We start from the raw sequence: 26,850 nt of genomic DNA on the forward strand, positions 1-26,850 counted from the left end.
GCACAAGGGCTACAAAACAAATGCCAGTAAATTACGGCCCATTTGGACAAATTTCCACTCCTACTAGTATTATCCCGTCATGAAAAAATTATTTAGAGTTCGGGGAGATGTTTTAGAGCTACAAAAACAACATCAGTAGAATATTCCGCCTAGAAGGGCTGCTGCAAAAGTGGGAAGAGGACACCATTTACTGGTCATGTTCAGGAGTTACATCAAAGAAATCTTGTCCAAAGTTTGAAGTGTAATCCAATAGTCAATCTTTTTTTTTTTTTTTTTTAATCAAAGAATATCAGAAACCTTTTATGATTCCTAGAGTATGTGTATGTAATGGTATGTAATTTTTTACGATCTTATCTTTTAAAATTGTGTAGCCAGTGTTAAAAGTTTTATTATCATACAGATGGTCTGAAACAAAAGTGATCTGCTTGTTATTGATAATTTTAAATATATTTTTTGTAATTAGTATGCATTGTTTTTTTTTTAGGTCACTGCTAACTTTTTTGGTGATACATTTTATTTTTACCTTTTCCTTTGCTTTCATCCAGAGTATGGAGGATGTGTAGGGTGAAAAAGAAGCAATGATGTCCTCGACAGTCCGGCTCACTTCTTTACGCTACAGGACATCGAGGCACTGGCCATCGCTCTTTGCATCACAGGGAAGTTTGCCATCGCCATCGCCTTTGATCTCATCTATCTGTACGCTGATGGCCAGGTACACTAATGAATATCTGGACTAGAATCAATTAAGAATGGAGTTGTCTTTTTAAAAAAATGTATTTTTGTTTACATCACAGCCCTTTAGCAGTTTCCACACATTGTTTAAGTTGCTGAGTACTAAATTATAACTCTTATGTTACCAGGAATACAAGAAACTTTAAGCAAGGAATTCCAGGATCGAGGCAACAATATCATGGTAAGTGTGTCAACTGTGTCAACTCAGTACGCATCATCTAAAACTGCATTCATGTGTTACGGTATATATACATTTTTGAATGACTAAAGGACTAAGATCAAGTGCAAATAGCGAAGGGAGACAGGTGAGAGTGGAACGAGATGTGCTTCTTGAAAATAACAGTTATCTTTTTTATATCAGATATATCAGGCAGTGTTGCCCAGACTGAAGCTTGGGAGGTAATTTCACAGCCAGGCTGATATGTGTAGAAGCAATGGAGATTTTAAGAAGGTCGAAGATGAGGCCAAATGGCCACGTACACATTTTTCAGAAACAAATCACTTTCAAGTAAAGTAGAGTCATTTGCTGCAATAGTTAGAGGACATTTATTTTGAAGGCTGTAAAATGATGGACTGCATTAGTTGTTGTTAACCAGGTTTCAGCTGTTGATATAAACGTATTCCAGACACCTTCAAAATGCCAAGAGTAGGTTCATAGCCGTCGGAAACCAAATGTACAAATCATCAAGTTATTAAACATTTTTTTTTTCCTTCCTGAGAATCTTATCTGGAATGCAAATGAATACAAAATAATAAATTAAAATTGGCAAAAAAGGAAACACTGAACACAAACCAGGACAATGAATAGGTACAGACAATGGAGATTAGGATGGTAGAGTGAAATACGTAGACGACAGGCACATATTAGCTTATGGTTACCATTCTCTGCACGATTTTTTTTTCTCTTTTTTTTTCAACATGAGTGATGAAAAACATGCACTCTGAATAGCTGCTAGAGAATTAGAAATTAGAGTTAGCTGGAATTGGTAACACTTCACACACTTTCATGATATTATTCTGAGAGAGAAAAACAGACCAAAATGAACGCTTGAACAGTAACGTAATCTATTTGAAATTGAAGGCAAATTAGTTCCCAGTTTTGTGACCAAATCCCTCATTTTGCTGCAGAATTTTCAGTAAAAGTCACCTCAGAAAAAAGTGCACTATACTCATACAGTTTTGTAATGCATTGCAGTAGAAACACTGGTATTTGGCAAGCTCAATCTTTTAAACTTTGGATTAAACTAATTACGCTCCATAAATGCTTTTTACTGTTATATTAGCCTATATTCTCAACTAATGAGCTGTTCCAAGTAATAAATCTATCCTAAAATATGCTGCTGGTTTGGTCAAACTCAATCATTCATGCACACATAGTTGGAATTCTTTGAATTCATAATTGAGTGCTTACTGTTTAACCCTCATTTATACCTAAGAATATCTGACAAATGAAAAAAAAAATGTTATAAACCAATACTATAACGACTGACTTGACTATGTCCCACAACTGCACCAGCTGTGCACAGAGGTTCCTCTCACACAGTTACTGGAACTCTTAGCGAGGTTTGGCACTTACAACAGTCCTGGACGACTAATATACATACAAGACTTTTGGCACTTTTTTTTATTTGTGGATATCATTTCCATTCCAGCTTTTAGGACATTAATCCTTTCATAAAATAGCATCCTCTCTTTTGGGCAATGTCTCTGAAGTCCACTCATACAGTAAACATCCAAGCGACCAACATATAGAATATTTCCCAACACATTTAGCTGTCCACATCTTGCGCTAATCTCTCCTGGAGATTATAGCTATTATAGATTTTTGTTTATTTTTACATAATTAAACCCAAAACAAGCTCAAATTAAAACAAAATTTGAGTCAAGCAAAATGAGCTTAAAATTATTTCCCATTGTCCTTGGTCAATTTTTAAATAGAGCATTTTGTCCTTCCAATAACTCAACCCTATAGTCCTCAGTGCTGAGCCTGCCGTGATAGGAGTCTATTGCAGATGGAAAACAGAGCTCGGAAAAACACGAGCGTCAGGATCCGCACACCCCTAAACACACCTCACTTTTCTTGGGATTGCCGAAAGACGGGGAACGCTCCCCTTTGCCTTCAGGCTGCCTCCAGCTATCTCCAGCCAATTCTAGCCAATCAGCCTTTTTTGGCTGCATCCACTGTTCATCAAAGAGCCCTTAGGGATGGACCAGCCAGCTGTTGGCATCCTCCAGGTCTGTGTCCAGCTCCTCATCTTCATCCAGAGGCTCTGGGGTTCGGAGGGCCAGCTCCCGTAGGAAAGCAGGTGAATAAGCAGGGGGTTGGGATACAGACTTGAGGCCAATTTTTTTCTTCGTCAGATGGAACTGGTCACGGATGAAGTTGTAGAACTCATACTCGTAGCGCATGCGGTGGTAAAGCACCTGCAGGGCCTCCAGAGTGGGTGTGTGTTTGCGCACTGTGCCTGTCATGTTCCCCATCTTTCTGTAGTCTGCAAGAAGAAAAAAAAAACACACAGCAGAAGTCAGTGGCATGCAACGTGATAGGAATCAACAAAATAAAGTAGCAGAAAATTTAAATTTTCAGAGGGAACTCAGCTACTAATGTGATACTTCAACAAAGAGGCATTTTGGAACATGAGTGTACCCGGGCTCTTGTAAATGTTGAGTACTCCAGTAAAGTAATGAGGTAAGAGCCTCTCCAACAGGAGCAGAACATCCTCCAGCTCCTCCAGGATTCCCACGAGGAGGTAGTTCTCCAGCACATTCTGCTTGGCCCTCTCCAAAGCCCATACTCCTGGCTCTCTGGTGAGGAGAGAATAAAAATGAGGGTGAGAGACTGAAAAATAAATACAGACAAATAAACAGGCAGCAGCATAGAAGCCTTACAAGACAAGAAATGAAATAACACCAAAATTAGACCAATGTCTCAAAGAGTAAAATGCTTTGTCATGCCACTCAAGGGTGTATAGATACCTGCATTGAGGATGCTGTCCGCAGAAGTAGGGAATGATGTAGAAAACTCTGGGATTGGAGCACTCGGGGTAATTCTCTAGAATGCACACGTTGATATCCTGAAACCAGATGAATATTTTAAAATCCATTAAATTATTTATCACGCCTTCCTTTGGAGTTTTCTTTCCAGTCACAAGGAAATCTCAAAGAGAACTGTAATGCTTTGCTTCAGCCACTAGAGGGCGCTGTTCACTTGCACTTCTGTGAACACAAACCACTTGATGGTATCATCTGAGAAGAAAAAGCACTTTGCCTAACAAACATCCTGTGCACAAAGATAAGCTCTGCCTCTTCACCTCAGCTGATCTCAGAAGCTGAGATGGCAAATAAGGAAACATGAACTAATGTATAGATTAATCTTCAACTGGGAAAAAAAACAAACAAACACTTTAAAGGAGTCAGAACTAATGAGAGCCGTGAACTTTGTCCGAATATGGTAGCCATTAAATAATGAAAGGGGAAAAGAAAAACACAGCGGACAGATTAAAAACACACATGCAGGAGTGAAGCTGGCCAGCCACTGAGTGCTGTGGAACCAGCAGTCAAATCCATGTCAGGTGACGTAAGTCTTATGGATGGCAACGAGTCCCGAGCAACAAAACACTCCACGAAGCATGACTCACTCACTCACACGCACACACACACACACACACACACACACACACACACACACAAGCGCATGCAGACATGCCACATGCTTGTGCTCATATACACACACATGCTGTAGCACCAGGAGGCAATTGTTGCGGACGAGCCTGTGTATGAAAGTGAACAGGGTCTAAAAGTGGATGCAAATTGAAAGTGTAATGATTACGTCAAAGACTGCCCTTTAGATTTATGCCCTGATAAGTCGGTAACGGCTGATTTGAACAGAGCGATTTGTCAAAGCCAACACTGAGGCCAACACGGTCCATCACAGAGATTAGGTTGAGTCAGACAGGACCAGAGGCCCAGACCTTCCCAGAGGACGCAGAGCGCTTTCGAGGGTGAGAGGCCTGCGTGTCAACACTGGGAATCTGGTGCCTGAGCTGTAAAAAACACCTCACTGACAGGGGTCTAAACATGGACTACTAAAGGCAAGAAACCACGTGTATGTGAGCATGTATCAGCTTGGATTGTGTACCTTTTTAGACAGTTGCACGGGTAGAGGTTACAGTTACCCTTTTGTCAGTTCGTTCTGTTGTATTTTTGGCTGCATGTTAACAAAAGCCTGATGATGTAAAGACTATTTTGATGGCATGTCTATGAGACAGTTAGCGACAAAATCTGATAGACTAAGATGCCTGTACATTTTGATTCTTCTCAAGCTTCTACCGAGGTAGCAGTGACAGGGTGAGTGTGAGGCCCTGCACAGATGTCTACATACATAAATTGGGATGACATAAATTATGCACTTGGTCAGTTATTCTTTCCTTGCAGCTGAGCACTGTGGTACAATTGTGTCTCTGATTCATCGAGTAGCTGCGGGGTTTGTTTGAACTTTATGACTGACTACTCTGAGCTGCACTATGCATGGGGAACAGGACTTATTGGTGATCAGTGAAGCAAACCACTGGAAAGCTCTTCAAAGAAACCACAACAAAACCCCAGTGGAACCTTTAGAAAACAGTTCACCATTGTGCTATTGTTAGCGTACAGGTCGTGTCCGGACTTCCGATAAGTTTTGCCCCGCTTTTCTTTGATTCATAATTTCATGAACAATTTGTCGTTCTTGTGTTTCATTATTTTTTTATAGAACGGCAGTGTCAGTGCATCTGGTGTTTTCAATTATGAGCATATCTCCTTGCCCCGCAGTCTACAGTCATTTTCTCAAAAAATACAATAAAAAACATTTTGGCAGCGTATTCCATGTGAGAAACCATAAACCACATGCAGAGATACCTGAACTAAAATACAACAGTTACAGTACATTTCACACATAAACTCTACACTTGCCATGCTAATAAATAGACACTGGGAATGGACTCACACCAGGCTTTTCCCACCTAATGCAGCACAGCACAAAAGCTCCCAAGAAAATCATTACGAGCCAAATTAGAAACAGAAAAAGTGTGAAGAAACAACTGACGGCCAGAGTCAAAGAAAGCGAGAAAAGCGGACAGGAAGTGACACGTGTGACGCCATTCCCCGACACACATGGCTTATTGCCAGGAAGTCCCTCCTCTGCTTCGCTCCGACACTTGATACAGGGCCCTTATGCTTCAGCATTTAGGGGACCTGTGGGAATCCAGCCACAACTCATTTATATACAACTACGCCCAATCAAATACGCACACACACAGTGGATAGACAATACGCAGTCTCTTTAGAAAGCCCCATTAGTATTTCGGAGAGAACTCCTGTTTGCACACTCAAGCTCATTGTTCCTATTCTCACTGTGGATTAGGCCAACTGAGCAGTCACAGAAACTGTAGCAAAATAGGCCCTAATCTCTACAGCGGCCTCCTGTTTCACTGAATTGATTGTGTGCATGAATTAAATCAGGAGTAATTGATGATGCAAACCTTTCCCATGGGACAGTTTGACTTGGTTTCCATCAGCGAGCGCGCAAGAAGTCGACCTCGGTCAGCTCATATTTAAACCTGCAATAACAAATTTCTTTGCCATTTGGGGGCAGTGACTGAAATATTTTCACGATTTAAGGTGACCTTTGGAACCTGCTAACAAGCAGTTGCACATCTGGAGCAACGTTATCATTAATTTGGAGTCATGTTTCTGGCCACTTAATGAATTCAAATCCAACATTCAGTGTCCTTTTAAGTCTTTTTTTCTGTTTTTTGTCTTTTCTCCACCAACTATTGCGCAAAAATATCTGGCTCTTAAGCTGCTAAAATGATCCTCTATGCCTGCTAACTTTTTCTGCCTGCCATTTGCTGCTGGACAGGTAGCATACAGTGGAAGCTTAGAGTATTTTACATTGAAAACAAATGCCTGCCGCAACCCAAAGCTACACTGATGAAATAGGTAAAAGTGAACCAAACAGTAAAGTTGAGGGCCATAAAACCAAAACAATAAGCTAAATAATAAAAAATAAAAAATAAAATACTGATTATAGCCACTTTAAATAAGTAACTAATAATTATTGCCATTTGTTTTGTTTAATTAAATGCCAGATGGGGAGGATCTAAACCTTCCAGAAAATATATCAACTGGCAGTTTGGTTTCCAATCACAGAAATCCATACAAAAATGACATTAGAGTTCTGTGTCATACAACCCCCCCCCCAAAAAAAACAAAAACAACAACAAAACAAAAAACATACTTGCTTCATCAACACCCAATGATGTGACCAGTCAAGCTCGTGTCGGTTGCACCTTAGGCATCAACTCTGTGACGGATGCACCACCTCACTCTTTCTGATGTCAGTGCATGCTAGGGCATGGTTGATGCCAGGAAAGCCTCTCTTACTTTGTGTGCACTTATTTGTTTAAGCATGTGTATGTCTCATTGTAAATGTCAGATTCGCTGAGTGCAGATGATTTTCACTTGCCGTGGGAATCTCACCTGATCGGACCAGTATATTTGAACCGTGAGAACTCGTCTGTGTTCATCGGGTTCAGTAGTGACACTGGATTACTTCATAGATTGCATGTGTTTGCATGCGTATGGACACACACCTATGCTATGCATACAGTGTACTTTGTGGTACATAACTCTATACAGTAGCTAAAATAATCTGGCCAGATCAGTCTGAGTTGTCTTTTTAAAACCCACTTCAGTCCCATATAAAAAAATTATTGAAGTCTTAAGTGACAGTCCTGTGTGAGTGTATACTTTAGTGCAGTCTGCGTTCAAGTGTCCAGTGCATGCCTTTGTATAGTGTAGTGTATGTGTGTGTAAAAAGGGGTGTGGGGACTGACGGAAAATCCAAGCTGACCACAGGAATGTCTCAGTAACACGTGCATCAGGTTCCCCTCGGCCCGGGCTAGCAAACTGACAGTGTTCTTTCATTGACACCCCTCATATCCACCCAGCGCAGGGCCGGCAGGGCTAATACGCACCAGGAAGGGGATATATCCAAGACTAGTCTGAACTATTGAGTGTTGACATAGCAGGGCACACATGCTGATACACACACATGTATCTGAATTGCTATACTTGTGAGGACATTCATCTGCTGGCCTAAAATCTGGACTTAAACTCTGTACACAAGACACTGAAACTTAAATCTCTATTGAGCCTTATTTTGGATGTTAACATTGAATCGAATAACTCCCTTTTATGTGAAAGTGTTGCTGAGGATCAGTGCCGAAGTCTCATTGGTTTGGGCTGCTGATATGTCTGGTGGAGCGAATCCCACTAACCCTCTCCAACCCTTGGATATAGTATGTGGACAGCTGCTTCCAGCTCACAGAAGCTGAAAGTTCAACTCTCTACACTCTTTCCACTTCAAGCTAAATCTTTAACCCTTAAACCTATAAAGTTTCAAGCAGCTTTATAACTGTACAAATGCTATTGTGGCACATGTTTGCTGCCACTGTTTATAGATATGATTTGTCACATAACTGCGAGCTGTTTTTGCTGATGAGGTAAGCTGGGCTTTTGTAGTTGCTATTGAGAACAGTCAGTACAAAGAAGTAATACCAACAACAACAATGTAAAGTAGTAAGGAGAGAGAGCAAATCAAGAAATCACTGAAAATATGTCTTTTAGAATATGGTGCCATCTGAGGGACACGATGCTAATGTAGTCACTTGACGTCTATGCATTTGGTATGCAGCAAAATTTCAGTTCAAGATATTTTCAGAGAGTGAATCCATTTTGGCCAATTAAGTTGAATCAAAGTGACGGGGAAGAAGGCACAACTTACAACACACTATAATGACTCAAGGGGAAAACATCCCATCACATTTTCTAACTATCTAAACTAGCCCCGAACAAAGAAGTGAACACCAACAAAATGTCATTACTTTAATAGCTTTTAGCCAGTTTTTAACCCTGTGTAGAGCATTTGGTCCTCATAAGTAAAAGGGGAGTAAACACACACACACACACACACGCACACACACACACACAGGTAAGCCAGTCTACAGCAACATAGCCCTCCCTCTCCCCTTTAACTGTAGCAAGGGGCCCCCGTGGTCTGCATACTTTAATAACTCAACTCACATGGTCCAAAACTCCAGGGAAAGCAGTGCAATACTTAATTACACCCAGTCAGACTCAAGCCAGAATGACATTCACTCCTCCTGTTAGCTTCTGAGTATGGCTGCAGACACGGCCCTCTGAGCTCTCAGAGTGAGTCTCTGGCAGTATAGAGGGCTGTAGGAATGTACCTGTGTTTGTGCCTGGATATTGATTTGCCAGTAAATATGGACCAGGTGTTGATAGAATCATCGTTTTGACCTCTTTTTAGTGCATAGTGTTTTAAGTTTTTGTCTTCTTATCCTGCTTGTAGCTGTTTGTCTTACTTTAAGGGGAATTCCAATCCTACATTAGACCCATCACTAGAGTGCCAACTGTACAGTATGAACTTAAACTCAAACTTTATTTAAGTTGCATCTCCACAGTGTAAAACTCACACAGAGATCAAAAAATGGCAACTTGGAAATTAAAGTACGCCTCCAAATAACAAGAACTGTAAAATGTGAGATGCACTGCCTTTATTATGGTGCTACAGGGGTAAACAACTCTGCAAGGCAGATGTAGGATACCAAGTTTCTGATGTGGTTATACTAAATCAAGTCTCTAATTGGAATCATAATCAGATTTAAATATTGGGTTGGCATCAGGCTGCCATGGCCTTACAATTTGCCTTTCTCCCTCCAGCAACACCACGTGTAGAACATCTTCAAAGAGAGTAGAATGTGGTTTTGATATATTTCTGTACTTAAAAAATGTTCTTCTACTTATATATTAACATTTAGGAAGTTAATGTTTGTCTCAAGCTAACGACAAACAGAGATACAGAGATCTCAAACACTTCAGACGTAATGATCTGGCTGACACATGATGTCCTATTTATCAGTTATTCAATGAATGAATGGAGGCAGAAAACACAGAAATATATGTCTGCAGGAGTCAGCGTTTGTGGAGGATCAGACAGTGTGTTTGTACAACATAGAACAACAGCCAGTATTAGTACTGGTTCTCTGTACTACAAATACTACTTAGTGTACATTCCTCCATAATCATAATGTACATCAAGTTCATACCAGAATAAGAAATTAATATACAACATTTCAATTCATGTCTCAACTGAGCTTTAGGTTATGAAACCAGCTGGACAGAAGCCAAAACAGATACAAATTCAAAGCACAGTTATTGGCAAGCCAGTGACTCAGTCATAAAGTAACTGTGCAGCTCTGTCAAATACTGCAAACGCATTAGTATTTCAAACCATAAACATCCGTGGCATTGATTTACCTAATGTCCATATGAGAGTAAATGGGTTTGTGGGCACTGCAGATAGAGGGGAAAAGAGCTAAAAGATTCAGTATTTGCTTGACTGATTGAATAATATTGTTATAAAGTTCCTTACGTTGGGCGCTGCCTTTCCTGGGATCACAGCAACATGGTAACCAAATGTGGTGCCTCCTCAGAAGCCAAGAGTTCACAGCCTCGTGCTGTGTTTTTGCTTATACTTAGGGCTTATTATTTTAGTTTTTTATAAAAATGACTGATAATGAATCATGTTTTATTTTCAGTTTTTATTTTATTCAAACTTCCTTCTAACGTTAATGTTTTTAATGTGGTTGTTTTATTTTTCATTTCTTTTATTTTCTTTGCTTTTCTGTATGTTTAGTCCAATGATTGATTGATTGATTGATTGATTTATTGATTGATTATTTGATGTATTGAATTCCTCCTAAACCAACCCCTTTACAAACTCCAAGGCAGATGCAAAGCTTTTGCCCCAAAACTACAGCTAATCAATCAACAAACCCCATGTGCCTGCACAGTATGTGACTACACTTTGTCAGACTCAAGCAGAGAGACATACAGTATGTAGTTCTCTTTAATGAAAGATGGTGCATATCTTATTTAGCTATTGAGCAGACTCATATCATTGGAAACATATTAGTCCCTTTTTTCACAAGGAAGAAACAATAATCAACTTGTTTGCTTGAAAACAAATGTCTCACCAGGTATCTCTCATCATCCTTCATCCCCGGAGTGCGGATGAGGTGGTTCTGCTCGCCCCTCCAGTCACCAAAGCGACGGAAGAAGTAGTTGGAGAGGAACCGGTTGATTGGATCCCGGATTATGTTGATATAGACCGGCTGCTCTATCCTGAACCTGACAAAGACAAATAAAAACGTAAGTTAACACCTCCTGCCCGTCTAAAACAACATTTGGAATGAAACAAGCACGAAGAGTTAATGTATTTGCTGTACCTGGTAAAGTTGAGGAAGTGAACATGCCGTGTATAGAGGAATGGCTGAGGGATATTACTGATGTTCTTCATGAGATCCACCTAAAAAAAAACACACACACACACGGTTGATTTGACTCGCTGAATTCATGAACGTAAAACACTGTAGCTGTAGGTCCACCTTGATTTGATTTGGATAATCCACCATTGCAGACTGACCTCACCACAGTTTTTCGATCTCTGCCTTGACTGCACAACTTCATGAAGTAATGTCATAGTTTTATTCATCTGACAATATTCATCACTATAGTTCTAGTTTCCCCTCGCCCACATCATACACAGGAAAGCCAACATTTCTAAAGCTGTTATTCCAAGTTTCTTCTTCCTCTGCAGAAAAAAAAAAAAAAACATTCCAAAGGCTTTCTAGGTCTGCATGGAGAGACAGGCTAACAGTAGCCAAAACAAACAAGCAATATCACAGTGGTGCCATGTATAGTTCAGTGCAGGTCCCTAGCATGAGCTCTTTGACCGGAGGCCATGCAACTGAAACTTAATTCCTACTTATTCTTCACATAAATAGCTCCATAATGGAAAAATTCTGTATGTGAGATCCAGTTATCTCAGTCATGCATGTACAGGGAGAAATTAGTTACAATGAAAGTTATGGCTCTGCACCACTGGAGCATACAATATGTGTAATTTCAAAATAACACACACAAAAAAACGAAAAAAAAACACAGAATAAGTTTATGTGATGGTGTATGAGCTATAAGAGATCGAGTGTCACACTTATGTATCAGTTATAAGAAAACATATCAACTTACTCTTCAGTTGTGAAATTGACTGTTTTTTTCATAGACACCAGAATCTCTGGCACATATCCGGACATTCAGAAAGCAAACTTGTTCAATTGAAAATACCTAAGTGTTTCTGCCAGACTATACAGAGTAAGACCGGCCAAGTGCTGGAAGTGTCAGACGTCCCAGGTCTTTCGGGAATGCCCACAAGGGTAATAATCAAGGAACTAGTGCATGAATTCATCAAGAGTTTAACAAGTTTTCCCCAAGTTTGTATCACATGTGAGACTCATTTGTCTTTTTTTTCATGTTATGTTAAATTTTCCTTTTTATCTCCCCGATTTAGAATGACATATTCCACTGTTTCTGTGGTCCGTGTCCCAGCTAACTCCACTGCTGCTCTGGGGAGGGTGTAGACAGCCACGTGCCACTGCTACCGCCATGTTGTTGCCAGCTGCTTCTTTTCTTCTGCCAGTAAGAATACGCAACGGTCCAGTTTGTTTCATCCTATTCCCCAGCATCCTAAGCTCCACGTCGAATAAACCCCAACCAACACGGAAAGCATTGGGGCTGCAGAGACGGTGACCTTATCCCTCACTGGCTTCCCATCAAAAAGCAATACCCAGTGTACTAATCAGAAAGCACACCCAAGCCAGAGGTGCTGCTAACGTTAATTGAACCTGCGTCTCCACAGTGATGCGTCCCTGCTGCACACATTACACCAGCTCACAGGCAGGAATAAGGTAAGAAGAGCAGAGCAGAATAAAAATAATCTTATACGTGATTAGCCAAATAAGGCGAGCACTAATAAATAATGAACAACAGCTGAACACTGCACATGGGGAATTCAATGAGTTCCTCTCCTACCCAGGCCAAGCACAGAACAAAACTGAAGACAAGGGGAAAAGGAGTGATACACGTGGAGAGGCAGAAGAAGAGGAGGCTTCAGCAGCAGCTGTGTAAGGGACACCTCATTTTGTAGAGGCTCTCAAAGTCTTGGATACATAGAGGTGGATGCTGTCATTGGTGGTCAGAGCAGTCAGAACCTCCCAGTCGACCATACTAAAATGCTCACATCAAACAATATTCTATCTACGCTGTAATCATCGATGACATTGTTGGAAGGTGGAGGTGTGGGAGTAGGGACCTGTGGACCGGGGACAACTGGCTTGATGCAGGATGCAGGAAAAGTGGGATGAATATGAAAATAATAAGGGACCTTCAGTAAGACAATAATACAACAATACTTTCAAGGTCCACTTCTGTGTGGCAGCCACTCCATTTTTTTGGACATTCAGTGCCAGGTGTTTTTTTTTGAAAGAAAATAAAGCAGTGGCTTCCTTGTGTTTAGTATTCCTCAATCTCACCCTTTGCCCAGACTGTAGCAAGAGTAGAGCCTGTGAGAGAATCAATAGCACATAGAGTCTGTAGGAAAGACCTATGGTCACAAAACCTTTATTGGATATATTTCAGATTGGTGTACTGAAAATGAACTCTGGAGAAATTGAGAAACTTCTTCAAAGCAGTAAGAGCAGAAGGGGACACCACCCACGCAAGTGGAAACATAGTGGATGAACTTATAAGTGATTTATGCATCACAGGGGACAACTGTAACTGGATCATTTCTAGGTGAATGGCTGGCAAGTTCTTTTTTTTCCACCATTGCTGGAGCAGCTGGATGTACCAAGCCGATGAGCCAAAACACTATCAATAAAGAAACACCAAGAGAAAACGTCTGGTTATTCAGAGGAGACAGAACAGAGGGATTGATTGAACTAATCTGTCATTTAGAAAGCTTGGAAAAGTGGTAAAAATGTCAATATCGAAAATCTGTGTGTCACTTGCAGACTGCATCTTTAAAGTCCCAGGGTTCCATTTATTCTCTTAAATCAAAGGTCACTACTGTATGAGCACCACAAACTCTTTCTTAATGCTGTTAATCTTTCTATAAAAAATTAGGCTAGTTTCCTTCATACCTGATTCTGCTATAAAGGCCATATTCTGTGGTGTCCTGTCTTTACAGACTGAATCACTCTTTTTATAGAGACCTCTCTGTCAAACGGCATTGATCTGAGGAACTGTTTGAATGTGCTGCTCTTATAAACTATGTGCAGGCACATGCTACGTCATAGCAGGACTATTTGGATAGCAACAGTAATATGTATACTTGTTTATGTACACAGGGCAGTTAATCTGAGGCCCCAGTCAGATTGGGGCTTCACACTCTCCCTCTCCTCTATAAACTCAGTACATTTCCACTCACTCTGCTTCCACTTTCTGGGATGACTCCTACTATAAAGTATAAATTTGAAAATTTTCATTAGCACTGTAGAGTTTATTTCACCACGCCGGGTCTCTGCTCAGCTCTACACTCTCTGTCTCTATTAATCCATTTCAATTCAGCATTAAAAACAAGTTTATTTTGAGCAAACTGCTCCCCCTTGACCATTAGTCCAGACCAATTAGCCAGGAGCTAACCCTTGATGTACCCTCCCCCACACACAGGTTGATGTGCAGACCCTGAACACATTTGGCACATTTGGTGAGTGTGTGTGTGTGTGTGTGTGTGTGTGTGTGTGTGTGTGTGTGTGTGTGTGTGTGTGTGTGTGTGTGTTGTGTGTGTGTGTGTGTGTGTGTGTGTGTGTGTCTTTTCTGACCCACCCCTCTGGTGTGTCTGGCCAGACACCCCTTTCATTTACCAGGGAGAACTGCAGGGAGACAGAGGGAAAGTGGAGGACAGTCTGAGATTCCAGGCATACCTGCAACCTCCCCGACCCCCACTCCCCTCCTTCCTGAGCCCCCGTGGCGTCCTCACAGGGTTCATCAAGGGAAACGGAGGAAGAGCCAAAAACCACAGAAAGCTTTGACTGCTGCCCTGCATTCAACTCAGTTCAATTTATCTCCGTGTCTCACATTTGAAAATCAATATGAGCCTGAACAATCAACACCTGCGGTAGAAGTTCATTCTAGTTATTACAGCAGCTGCCCATACATAATTCATCTATCTGTTTAAAGAATCCTTATGCACAGGAAGTGAGAGCTTTACATTAAAATTAATATCCTCAATTTGAAAAAAAGTTTAATAAAGTTTTAGCAGCCACTTCCAACTAAATTTCAACTTCTTCTAGCACCCAAGCCAATCCAATTTTCAGTAAGTGACCAAAAGCAAACTGCTCCTTTGAGTGTAGCTGTTTAGACGCTACTAGGGAATTACTATTTACAGTCTTCGCTTGTACTGGGGCCAGACGCCTCTTGGTGTTTGTGAATCTGTGGCTAAGTGATGCAGATACACAAGGTTCATGGCTGTGGAGCATCTGTCTGCTGGTAAACATTTTTGGTACAGTAAGAGGGAGGAAACAGGATCCCACATTAATGCAGACATACACACAATAAAGATGCTGTTTTTCTGTTTCTGGAGGTTTTCAAGGAAGTCTTTTTTCATTTTTTTTCTCCAGGAAATGTCTTAAACCTCTCTCTCCCACTAAACCTGTTCCCCCGGTACTGAAAAGGACAGATGGGTTACTATGCTATACGCTTCAAATCTGCAGAGGCTCTGCAAAGTTCCAGACGAATAAGGCACCTTCACTTTTTGGCAACCCACGAACAAGGCATCAACCCCGGGCAAACCCATTAGCGGACTACTGGGAGAGCAAGCAGGAAGATGGTCCAAAAACTGCAACCCTGAGCCAGAACCACTACTGATGAGACCAGCATCTCTAAACTTAGGCGATGTGTGTCTGCATCTGCATAAGTCAACACACACAAGGCTACACATGCAAACAAACACACAAAGATGGAGACGCACTTTACAGAATCACAGACGAACGCAAGCACAGACATACACTCTAAAACAGACCCCCCTTGCAGACACTGGAATGCAGACTATTTCTGAGAAGCATTGCTTGAGACCATTCACAGAGATGTTTTATGTCCAGAAAATTAATGAGTCTAATGGTGTTCTGCCACTCTGTGTGCAGCCAGCATTTCAGGGTTTGATGAATGGGTAAACAAGTCGCTGTTTCAATATTGACTTTCAACATTTACATTAAATCGGTCAATAATGGTTATACATATTTAGCATCTCCTGACCATTCACAAATGTTCAGCTTATTCCCAAAAGGTTGCTGTCAATAGCGGCATGTGAGGATGCGAGTCATTGCTGCAACACTGCAACAAGTTCTCACCCAGACGACTAAAGAAGGTGTTGCAATATTTGGAAATGTCATTGTCAAAAGTGTATATGAGGAAGTTTGGCCTCACACTGGTTCTGAGGAATCAATTAATTTCCATATTCAGTTCTATTGAAAATGATTGATCTCAGCTGGGAAATTCTCCTTTATTCTACCCCCAACAGGAAATGTCAGACATTACATTAAGTCGTGTATGTAAGCACAGTTTGGAGGTACAGATAAAATTGAGTTTTTCCAAAATGCTACTTTTAGTATTTATATTTGACTACATTTCAAAGGGAAATATTTTATTTTTATTCTACTAATGAATATCATACATAATTAAAAAGGAAACTCAATAACAGTATATAAAGTAATTAAAACCACCCTTTCCTCAACAAACTACAACAAAAAAATGCTGCATCAATGTAAATTTATAAGTAATAATAATCCAATGATAACAGTTTAGAGTTGAGAATTCATTTGCACAGTTCATAAAACAAAAAAACGCAATATATTAATGGGGAAAAAAGGATTGTGTTAGAAATTACTATACCATATGAATTATCAAACAGTCTAAAGGGGCCATTGCACAGTACTTTTACTTTAAATATTTGTTTGCATTTTACTGATAATACTGCTGAACCTCTACCTACAGGAAAGTAAAAAAATTTTGAAAAATTTGCTTGTAACAGAGTATGTTTACACTATTGGTACTTTTATGTAACTAAAACACCTGAATACACATTATTTGTCACAAAAATGTCATAGGTTGGTAAGGTATAGAATGTCAAACTTCATAATATAGTAAGGCATAAAAAGTCATAAAATATTATAAAGAAAGGCATAAAAAGTCATAAAAATATAATATAGTAAATCATAAAAAATATTTTAAAAAACATAGTATAGTACGGCTAAAAAGTCATAAAATTGTCATAGAATAGTAAGGCATAAAAAGACATGAAAACCTAACAATAAAAAATTGATCAAAAAAAAAAGAAAAGAAAATGTCATGTATACTATGTCATAAAAACTCATAAAAATGTCATATTATAGTAAGGCATAAAAAGTCATAAAAATATCATAGTATAGTAAGGCATTAAAATGTCATAGTATAGTAAGGCATAAAAAGTCATAAAAATATCATAGTATAGTAAGGCATTAAAACGTCATAGTAAAGTAAGGCATAAAAAGTCATAAAAATATCATAGTATAGTAAGGCATAAAAAGTCATAAAAACGTCATAGTATAGTAAGGCATGAAAATTCCTAAAAACGTCATAGTATAATAAGGCATGAAAATTCCTAAAAATGTCATATGATACTAAGGCATAAAATGTCATAAAAACGTCATATTATAGTAAGGCATAAAAAGTCATAAAAATATCATAGTATAGTAAGGCATTAAAACGTCATAGTATACTAAGGCGTAAAAAATAATGGTATAGTAAGGTATAAAAAGGTCATAGTATAGGATGGCATAAAAACATCATAGTATAGTAGGGCAAAAAAATTATAAAACTGACATAGTATAGTAAGGCAAAAAAGTATGTCATAAATACGTAATAGTATAAGGATGGAATAAAAACGTCATAGTATAGTAAGGCAAAAAAAGTCATGGTATTGTAAGGCATAAAAATGTCATAGTATAGTAAGGCATAATGAGTCATAAAAATGTCATGGTATACTATGGCATAAAAACGAATAAAAACGTCTCAGTACAGTACAGCATAAAAACGTCTTAGTATAGGATGGCATGAAAACGTCATAGTATAGTAAGGCAAAAAAAGTTATAAAAACAACATAGTATAGTAAGGCATAAAAATGTCATGGTATACTATGGCATAAAAACTCATAAAAACGTCACAGTATAGTACAGCATAAAAACGTCCTAGTATAGGATGGCATGAAAACGTCATAGTATAGTAAGGCAAATAAAGTTATAAAAACGACATAGTATACTATGGCGTAAAAACTAATAAAAACATCATAGTATAGGATGGCATAAAAAGTCATAAAAATGTGATAGTATAGTAAGTCATAAAAAGTCATAAAAACGTCATAGTATAATAAGGCATAAAAAGTCACAGTATAGTAAGGGATAAAAACATCATAGTATAGTAAGGCAAAAAAGTATGTCATAAAAACGTAATAGTATAAGGATGTAATAAAAACGTCATGTATAGTAAGGCAAAAAAAGTCATGTCATAAAAATAAAATTAAGGCATAAAAATGTCATAGTATAGTAAGGCATAATGAGTCATAAAAACGTCATAGTATAGTAAGGCTGAAAAGGCATAAAAATGTCATATGATACTAAGGCATAAAATGTCATAAAAAGCGTCATAGTATAATAAGGCATAAAAAGTCACAGCATAGTAAGGGATAAAAACATCATAGTATAGTGAGGCATAAAAAGTCATAAAAACGTCATAGTATAGTAAGGCATAAAAATTCCTAAAAACGTCATATTATAGTAAGGCATAAAAAATCAGATAAACGTCATATTATAGTAAGGCATAAAAAGTCATACTATAGTATGGCATAAAAACGTCATAGTATAGTGAGGCATAAAAGGTCATAAAAACGTCATAGTACAGTAAGGCATAAAAATGTCATAGTATAGTAAGGCATGAAAAGTCATAGTATAGTAAGGCATTAAAACGTCATAGTATAGTAAGGCATAAAAAGTCATAAAAATATCATAGTATAGTAAGGCATAAAAAGTCATAAAAACGTCATAGTATAGTAAGGCTGAAAAGGCATAAATATGTCATATGATACTAAGGCATAAAATGTCATAAAAAGTCATAGTATAGTGAGGCATAAAAAGTCATAAAAATGTCATAGTATAGTAAGGCTGAAAAGGCATAAAAATGTCATGATACTAGGCTTAAAAAGTCATAAAAAACGTCATAGTATAATAAGGCATAAAAAGTCACAGTATAGTAAGGGATAAAAACATCATAGTATAATGAGGCATTAAAAGTAATAAAAACGTCATAGTATAGTAAGGCATAAAAGGTCATAAAAACGTCATAGTATAGTAAGGCATGAAAATTCCTAAAAACGTCATAGTATAGTAAGGTATGAAAATTCCTAAAAACGTCATAGTATAGTAAGGCATAAAAAATCAGAAAAACGTCATATTATAGTTAGGCATAAAAAGTCATAAAAATATCATAGTATAGTAAGGCATTAAAACGTCATAGTATAGGAAGGCATAAAAAGTCATAAAAACGTCATAGTATAATAAGGCATAAAAACGTCATAGTATAGTAAGGCAAAAATGTCATGGTATAGTAAGGCATAAAAACATCATAGTATAGTAAGGCATAAGAAGTCATTAAAAGGGTCATTGTATACTATGGCGTAAAAACTAATAAAAACATCACATTATAGGATGGCATAATAAGTCATAAAAATGTGATAGTATAGTAAGTCATAAAAAGTCATAAAAACGTCATAGTATAATAAGGCATAAAAAGTCACAGTATAGTAAGGATAAAAACATCATAGTATAGTAAGGCAAAAAAGTATGTCATAAAAACGTAATAGTATAAGGATGTAATAAAAACGTCATGTATAGTAAGGCATAAAAAATCAGAAAAACGTCATATTATAGTAAGGCATAAAAAGTCATAAAAACGTCATAGTATAGTAAGGTATGAAAATTCCTAAAAACGTCATAGTATAGTAAGGCATAAAAAATCAGAAAAACGTCATATTATAGTTAGGCATAAAAAGTCATAAAAATATCATAGTATAGTAAGGCATTAAAACGTCATAGTATAGGAAGGCATAAAAAGTAATAAAAACGACATAGTATAGTAAGGCAAAAATGTCATGGTATAGTAAGGCATAAAAACATCATAGTATAGTAAGGCATAAGAAGTCATTAAAAGGGTCATTGTATACTATGGCGTAAAAACTAATAAAAACATCACATTATAGGATGGCATAATAAGTCATAAAAATGTGATAGTATAGTAAGTCATAAAAAGTCATAAAAACGTCATAGTATAATAAGGCATAAAAAGTCACAGTATAGTAAGGGATAAAAACATCATAGTATAGTAAGGCAAAAAAGTATGTCATAAAAACGTAATAGTATAAGGATGTAATAAAAACGTCATGTATAGTAAGGCATAAAAAATCAGAAAAACGTCATATTATAGTAAGGCATAAAAAGTCATAAAAACGTCATAGTATAGTAAGGCATGAAAATTCCTAAAAACGTCATAGTATAGTAAGGCATAAAAAATCAGAAAAACGTCATATTATAGTAAGGCATAAAAAGTCATAAAAATATCATAGTATAGTAAGGCATTAAAACGTCATAGTATAGTAAGGCATAAAAAGTCATAAAAACGTCATAGTATAGTAAGGCATAAAAAGTCATAAAACGTCATAGTATAGTAAGGCATAAAAGTCATAAAAAACATCATAGTATAATAAGGCATAAAAAGTCACAGTATAGTAAAAGATAAAAACATCATAGTATAGTGAGGCATAAAAAGTCATAAAAACGTCATATTATAGTAAGGCATAAAAATTCGTAAAAACATCATAGTATAGTAAGGCATAAAAAATCAGAAAAACGTCATATTATAGTAAGGCATAAAAAGTCATAAAAACGTCATAGTATAGTAAGGCATGAAAATTCCTAAAAACGTCATAGTATAGTAAGGCATAAAAAATCAGAAAAACGTCATATTATGGTAAGGCATAAAAAGTCATAAAAATATCATAGTATAGTAAGGCATAAAAAGTCATAAAACCATCATATGATACTAAGGCGTAAAAAATAATGGTATAGTAAGGCATAAAAACGTCATAGTATAGGATGGCATAAAAACGTCATAGTATAGTAGGGCAAAAAAGTTATAAAAACGACATATTATAGTAAGGCAAAAAAATTATAAAAATGACATAGTATAGTAAGGCAAAAAAGTATGTCATAAAAACGTAATAGTATAAGGATGGAATAAAAACGTCTCAGTATAGTACAGCATAAAAACGTCATAGTATAGGATGGCATGAAAACGTCATAGTATAGTAAGGCAAATAAAGTTATAAAAACGACATAGTAAAGTAAGGTAAAAACTAATAAAAACATCATAGTATAGGAAGGCATAAAAAGTAATAAAAACGACATAGTATAGTAAGGCAAAAATGTCATGGTATAGTAAGGCATAAAAACATCATAGTATAGTAAGGCATAAGAAGTCATTAAAAGGGTCATTGTATACTATGGCGTAAAAACTAATAAAAACATCACATTATAGGATGGCATAATAAGTCATAAAAATGTGATAGTATAGTAAGTCATAAAAAGTCATAAAAACGTCATAGTATAATAAGGCATAAAAAGTCACAGTTTAGTAAGGGATAAAAACATCATAGTATAGTAAGGCAAAAAAGTATGTCATAAAAACGTAATAGTATAAGGATGGAATAAAAACGTCATGTATAGTAAGGCAAAAAAAGTCATGGTATTGTAAGGCATAAAAATGTCATAGTATAGTAAGGCATAATGAGTCATAAAAATGTCATACTATAGTATGGCAAAAAAAGTCATAAAAATGTTATTGTATTGTTACGACCCCAGTGGTCGTGTCCTGTATTGCTCTCTTTCTCCAGGTGAAGAGCGTCCTCCAGTGACGAAGATGAGCTGCACAGAGTTGCGTCTATTTGCTGATTACAGGAAGGTGTCATATTGGAGGGACAGAGCTGATTCGAAGCCAGGGGGCCAGACCGTGGATGCCTGTTGCTTGCATGTTTGATACTCCTTGCATGAAGGAGGGTGCTTTTTGAGTTTGACTGAGCATTCATTTGTACTTTGTTTGTTAATAAAACCCTTGTTGTTTAAAAACCAATGCTTTTAGTTGTTTTTTTTGCAAGGTCTTGTTGTGTTTAATAATAAAAGTAATGTTTTCCTGACACTTTTCTTTTGCCTCCTTATCTTTCTTTCCTCCCAAAATGTTTTTCTCTATTTGTTACTTCTCCTCATCCCCTGGCACACATCAGGGAACGTGAAAGTACAGTGAGGAATAAAAAGTCATAGAATAGTATGGCATAAAAAGTCATAAAAACGTCATAGTATAGTAAGGCATAAAAAGTCATAAAAATGTCATAGTATAGTAAGGCATAAAAATGTCATAGTATAGTAAGGCATAAAAACGTCATAGTATAGTATGGCATAAAAAGTCATAAAAACGTCATAGTATAGCAAGGCATGAAAAGTCATAAAAACGTCATAGTATAGTAAGGCATAAAAAAGTCATAGTATAGTATGGCATGAAAAGTCATAAAAACGTCATAGTATAGCAAGGCATAAAAACGCCATAAAAAAGTCATAGTATAGTAAGGCATAAAAAGTCATGAAAACGACATAGTATAGTAAGGCATAAAAAGTCATCGTATAGTAATGCATAAAAAGTCATAAAAATGTCATAGTATAGTAAGGCATAAAAAGTCATAGTATAGTAAGGCATAAAAAGTCATAAAACGTCATATCATAGTAAGGCATAAAAATGTCATATGATACTAAGGCATAAAACGTCATAGTATAGTAAGGCATAAAAGTCATAAAAAACATCATAGTATAATAAGGCATAAAAAGTCACAGTATAGTAAGGGATAAAAACATCATAGTATAGTGAGGCATAAAAAATCAGAAAAACGTCATATTATAGTAAGGCATAAAAAGTCATACTATAGTTTGGCATAAAAACGTCATAGTATAGTGAGGCATAAAAGGTCATAAAAAGTCATAGTATAGTAAGGCATAAAAAGTCATAAAACGTCATAGCATAGTAAGGCATAAAAGTCATAAAAAACATCATAGTATAATAAGGCATAAAAAGTCACAGTATAGTAAGGGATAAAAACATCATAGTATAGTGAGGCATAAAAAGTCATAAAAACGTCATATTATAGTAAGGCATAAAAATTCGTAAAAACATCATAGTATAGTAAGGCATAAAAAATCAGAAAAACGTCATATTATAGTAAGGCATAAAAAGTCATACTATAGTTTGGCATAAAAACGTCATAGTATAGTGAGGCATAAAAGGTCATAAAAACGTCATAGTACAGTAAGGCATAAAAATGTCATAGTATAGTAAGGCATGAAAAGTCATAGTATAGTGAGGCATAAAAGGTCATAAAAACGTCATAGTATAATAAGGCATAAAAAGTAACAGTATAGTAAGGGATAAAAACATCATAGTATAGTAAGGCATAAAAAGTCATAAAAACATCATAGTATAGTAAGGCTGAAAAGGCATAAAAATGTCATATGATACTAAGGCATAAAAAGTCACAGTATAGTAAGGGATAAAAACATCATAGTATAGTGAGCCATAAAAAGTCATAAAAACGTCATAGTACAGTAAGGCATAAAAATGTCATAGTATAGTAAGGCATGAAAACGTCATAGTATAGTAAGGCATAAAAAGTCATAAAAACGTCATAGTATAGTAAGGCATAAAAAGTCATAAAAACGTCATAGTATAGTAAGGCTTAAAACGTCATAGTATAGTAAGGCAAAAAAAGTCATAAAAACGTCATAGTATAGTAAGGCATAAAAAGTAATAGGATAGTAAGGCATAAAAAGTCATCGTATAGTAATGCATAAAAAGTCATAAAAATGTCATAGTATAGTAAGGCATGAAAACGTCATAGTATAGTAAGGCATAAAAAGTCATAAAAACGTCATAGTATAGTAAGGCATAAAAAGTCATAAAAACGTCATAGTATAGTAAGGCTTAAAACGTCATAGTATAGTAAGGCAAAAAAAGTCATAAAAACGTCATAGTATAGTAAGGCATAAAAAGTAATAGGATAGTAAGGCATAAAAAGTCATCGTATAGTAATGCATAAAAAGTCATAAAAATGTCATAGTACAGTAAGGCATAAAAAGTCATAAAAAGTCATAGTATAGTAAGGCATAAAAAGTCATAAAACGTCATATCATAGTAAGGCATAAAAATGTCATATGATACTAATGCATAAAAAGTCATGGTATAGTAAGGCATAAAACGTCATAGTATAGTAAGGCATAAAAAGTCATAAAAAACATCATAGTATAATAAGGCATAAAAAGTCACAGTATAGTAAGGGATAAAAACATCATAGTATAGTGAGGCATAAAAAGTCATAAAAACGTCATAGTATAGTAAGGCATAAAAAGTCACAGTATAGTAAGGGATAAAAACATCATAGTATAGTGAGGCATAAAAAGTCATAAAAAGTAATAGGATAGTAAGGCATAAAAAGTCATGGTATAGTAATGCATAAAATGTCATAAAAATGTCATAGTATAGTAAGGCATAAAAAGTCATAAAAAGTCATAGTATAGTAAGGCATAAGAAGTCATAAAACGTCATATCATAGTAAGGCATAAAAATGTCATATGATACTAAGGCATAAAACGTCATAGTATAGTAAGGCATAAAAAGTCATAAAAAACATCATAGTATAATAAGGCATAAAAAGTCACAGTATAGTAAGGGATAAAAACATCATAGTATAGTGAGGCATAAAAAGTCATAAAAACGTCATAGTATAGTAAGGCATAAAAATTCGTAAAAACGTCATGGTATAGTAAGGCATAAAAAATCAGAAAAACGTCATATTATAGTAAGGCATAAAAAGTCATACTATAGTTTGGCATAAAAACGTCATAGTATAGTGAGGCATAAAAGGTCATAAAAACGTCATAGTACAGTAAGGCATAAAAATGTCATAGTATAGTAAGGCATGAAAAGTCATAGTATAGTGAGGCATAAAAGGTCATAAAAACGTCATAGTACAGTAAGGCATAAAAATATCATAGTATAGTAAGGCATAAAAAGTCATAAAAACATCATAGTATAGTAAGGCTGAAAAGGCATAAAAATGTCATATGATACTAAGGCATAAAAAGTCACAGTATAGTAAGGGATAAAAACATCATAGTATAGTGAGGCATAAAAAGTCATAAAAACGTCATGGTACAGTAAGGCATAAAAATGTCATAGTATAGTAAGGCATGAAAAGTCATAGTATAGTAAGGCATTAAAACGTCATAGTATAGTGAGGCATAAAAAGTTATAAAAATATCATAGTATAGTAAGGTTGAAAAGGCATAAAAATGTCATATGTTACTAAGGCATAAAACGTCATAGTATAGTAAGGCATAAAAAGTCATAAAAAACGTCATAGTATAATAAGGCATAAAAAGTAACAGTATAGTAAGGGATAAAAACATCATAGTATAGTGAGGCATAAAAAGTAATAAAAACATCATAGTATAGTAAGGCTGAAAAGGCATAAAAATGTCATATGATACTAAGGCTGAAAAAATCATGGTATAGTAAGGCATAAAAAGTCACAGTATAGTAAGGGATAAAAATATCATAGTATAGTAAGGCATAAAAATGTCATAAAAACGTCATAGTATAGTAAGGCTGAAAATCCATAAAAATGTCATATGATACTAAGGCTGAAAAAATCATGGTATAGTAAGGCATAAAAACGTCATAGTATAGTAAGGCATAAAATGTCATAAAAAACATCATATTATAGTAAGTCATAAAAAGTCATAAAAATATCACAGTATAGTAAGGCATAAAAAGTCATAAAAACGTCATAGTATAGTAAGGCTGAAAAGGCATAAAAATGTCATATGATACTAAGGCTGAAAAAATCATGGTATAGTAAGGCATAAAAACGTCATAGTATAGTAAGGCATAAAATGTCATAAAAAACATCATATTATAATAAGTCATAAAAAGTCATAAAAATATCATAGTATAGTAAGGCACAAAAAATCATGAAAACCTCATAGTATAGTAAGGCATAAAAACTTCATAGTATAGTAAGGCATAAAAATGTCATAGTATAGTATGGCTGAAAAGGCATAAAAATGCCATATGATACTAAGGCGTAAAAAATCATGGTATAGTAAGGCATAAAAACGTCATAGTATAGTAAGGCATAAAAAGTCATAAAAAACGTCATAGTATAATAATGCATAAAAAGTCACAGTATAGTAAGGGATAAAAATATCATAGTATAGTAAGCAAAAAAAGTCATAAAAACGACATAGTATAGTAAGGCTGAAAAGGCATAAAAATGTCATATCATACTAAGGCGTAAAAAATCATGGTATAGTAAGGCATAAAAAGGTCATAGTATAGTAAGGCATAAAAAGTCATAAAAAACGTCATAGTAAAGTAAGTCATAAAAAGTCATAAAAACGTCATAGTATAATAAGGCATAAAAAGTCACAGTATAGTAAGGGATAAAAACATCATAGTATAGTTAGGCATAAAAATCATAAAAACGTCGTATTATAATAAGGCATGAAAAGTCATAAAAATATCATGGTATAGTAAGGCATAAAAAGTCATAAAAACGTCACAGTATAGTAATGCATAAAAGGCATAAAAACGTCATATTATAGTAAGGCATAAAAACATCATAGTATAGTAAGCCATCGAAAGTCATCGTATAGTAAGGCATAAAAAGTCATAGTATAGTAAGGCATAAAAAGTCATAAAAATGTCAAAATAAAGTAAGGCCTAAAATGCATAAAAACGTCATATTATAGTAAGGCATGAAAAGTCATAAAAACGTCATAGCATAGTAATGCATAAAAAGACAAAAAACGTGATAGTATAGTAAGGCTGAAAAGTCATAAAAATGTCACAGTATTGCAAGGCATAAAAAATCATAAAAACGTCATAGTCATGTAAATGCCATAGTATACTCAGGTCTAAAAAGGCATAAAAACGTCATAGTATGGTAAGGCATAAAAGGCATGAAAAGTCGTA

At 36.0% G+C, this 26,850-nt stretch overlaps 1 protein-coding gene and 1 long non-coding RNA gene across 2 annotated transcripts in view; one reads left to right on the plus strand and one right to left on the minus strand.

Annotated features, from left to right (window-relative positions):
- The first annotated feature begins 727 nt into the window (after positions 1–727).
- Positions 728–19,243, plus strand: LOC130187523 (uncharacterized). The gene is made up of 4 exons (XR_008830470.1): positions 728–913; positions 10,836–11,007; positions 12,206–12,602; positions 12,731–19,243. It is a non-coding gene; the product is annotated as an uncharacterized LOC130187523 (long non-coding RNA).
- Positions 1,255–26,850, minus strand: part of usta (uronyl 2-sulfotransferase a) — a 65,644-nt gene continuing 40,048 nt past the window's right edge. The window contains exons 4-8 of the mRNA XM_056405202.1: positions 11,085–11,164; positions 10,833–10,986; positions 3,709–3,806; positions 3,380–3,537; positions 1,255–3,224 (exon numbers count right to left, since the gene is read on the minus strand). Of these exons, the coding sequence (XP_056261177.1) occupies positions 2,932–3,224; positions 3,380–3,537; positions 3,709–3,806; positions 10,833–10,986; positions 11,085–11,164 (783 nt within the window). The 3' untranslated portion in view covers positions 1,255–2,931. The remainder of the gene's footprint in view (positions 3,225–3,379; positions 3,538–3,708; positions 3,807–10,832; positions 10,987–11,084; positions 11,165–26,850) is intronic.

Source organism: Seriola aureovittata, chromosome 19, assembly GCF_021018895.1.
Source record: "Seriola aureovittata isolate HTS-2021-v1 ecotype China chromosome 19, ASM2101889v1, whole genome shotgun sequence".
Lineage (NCBI taxonomy): Eukaryota > Metazoa > Chordata > Actinopteri > Carangiformes > Carangidae > Seriola > Seriola aureovittata.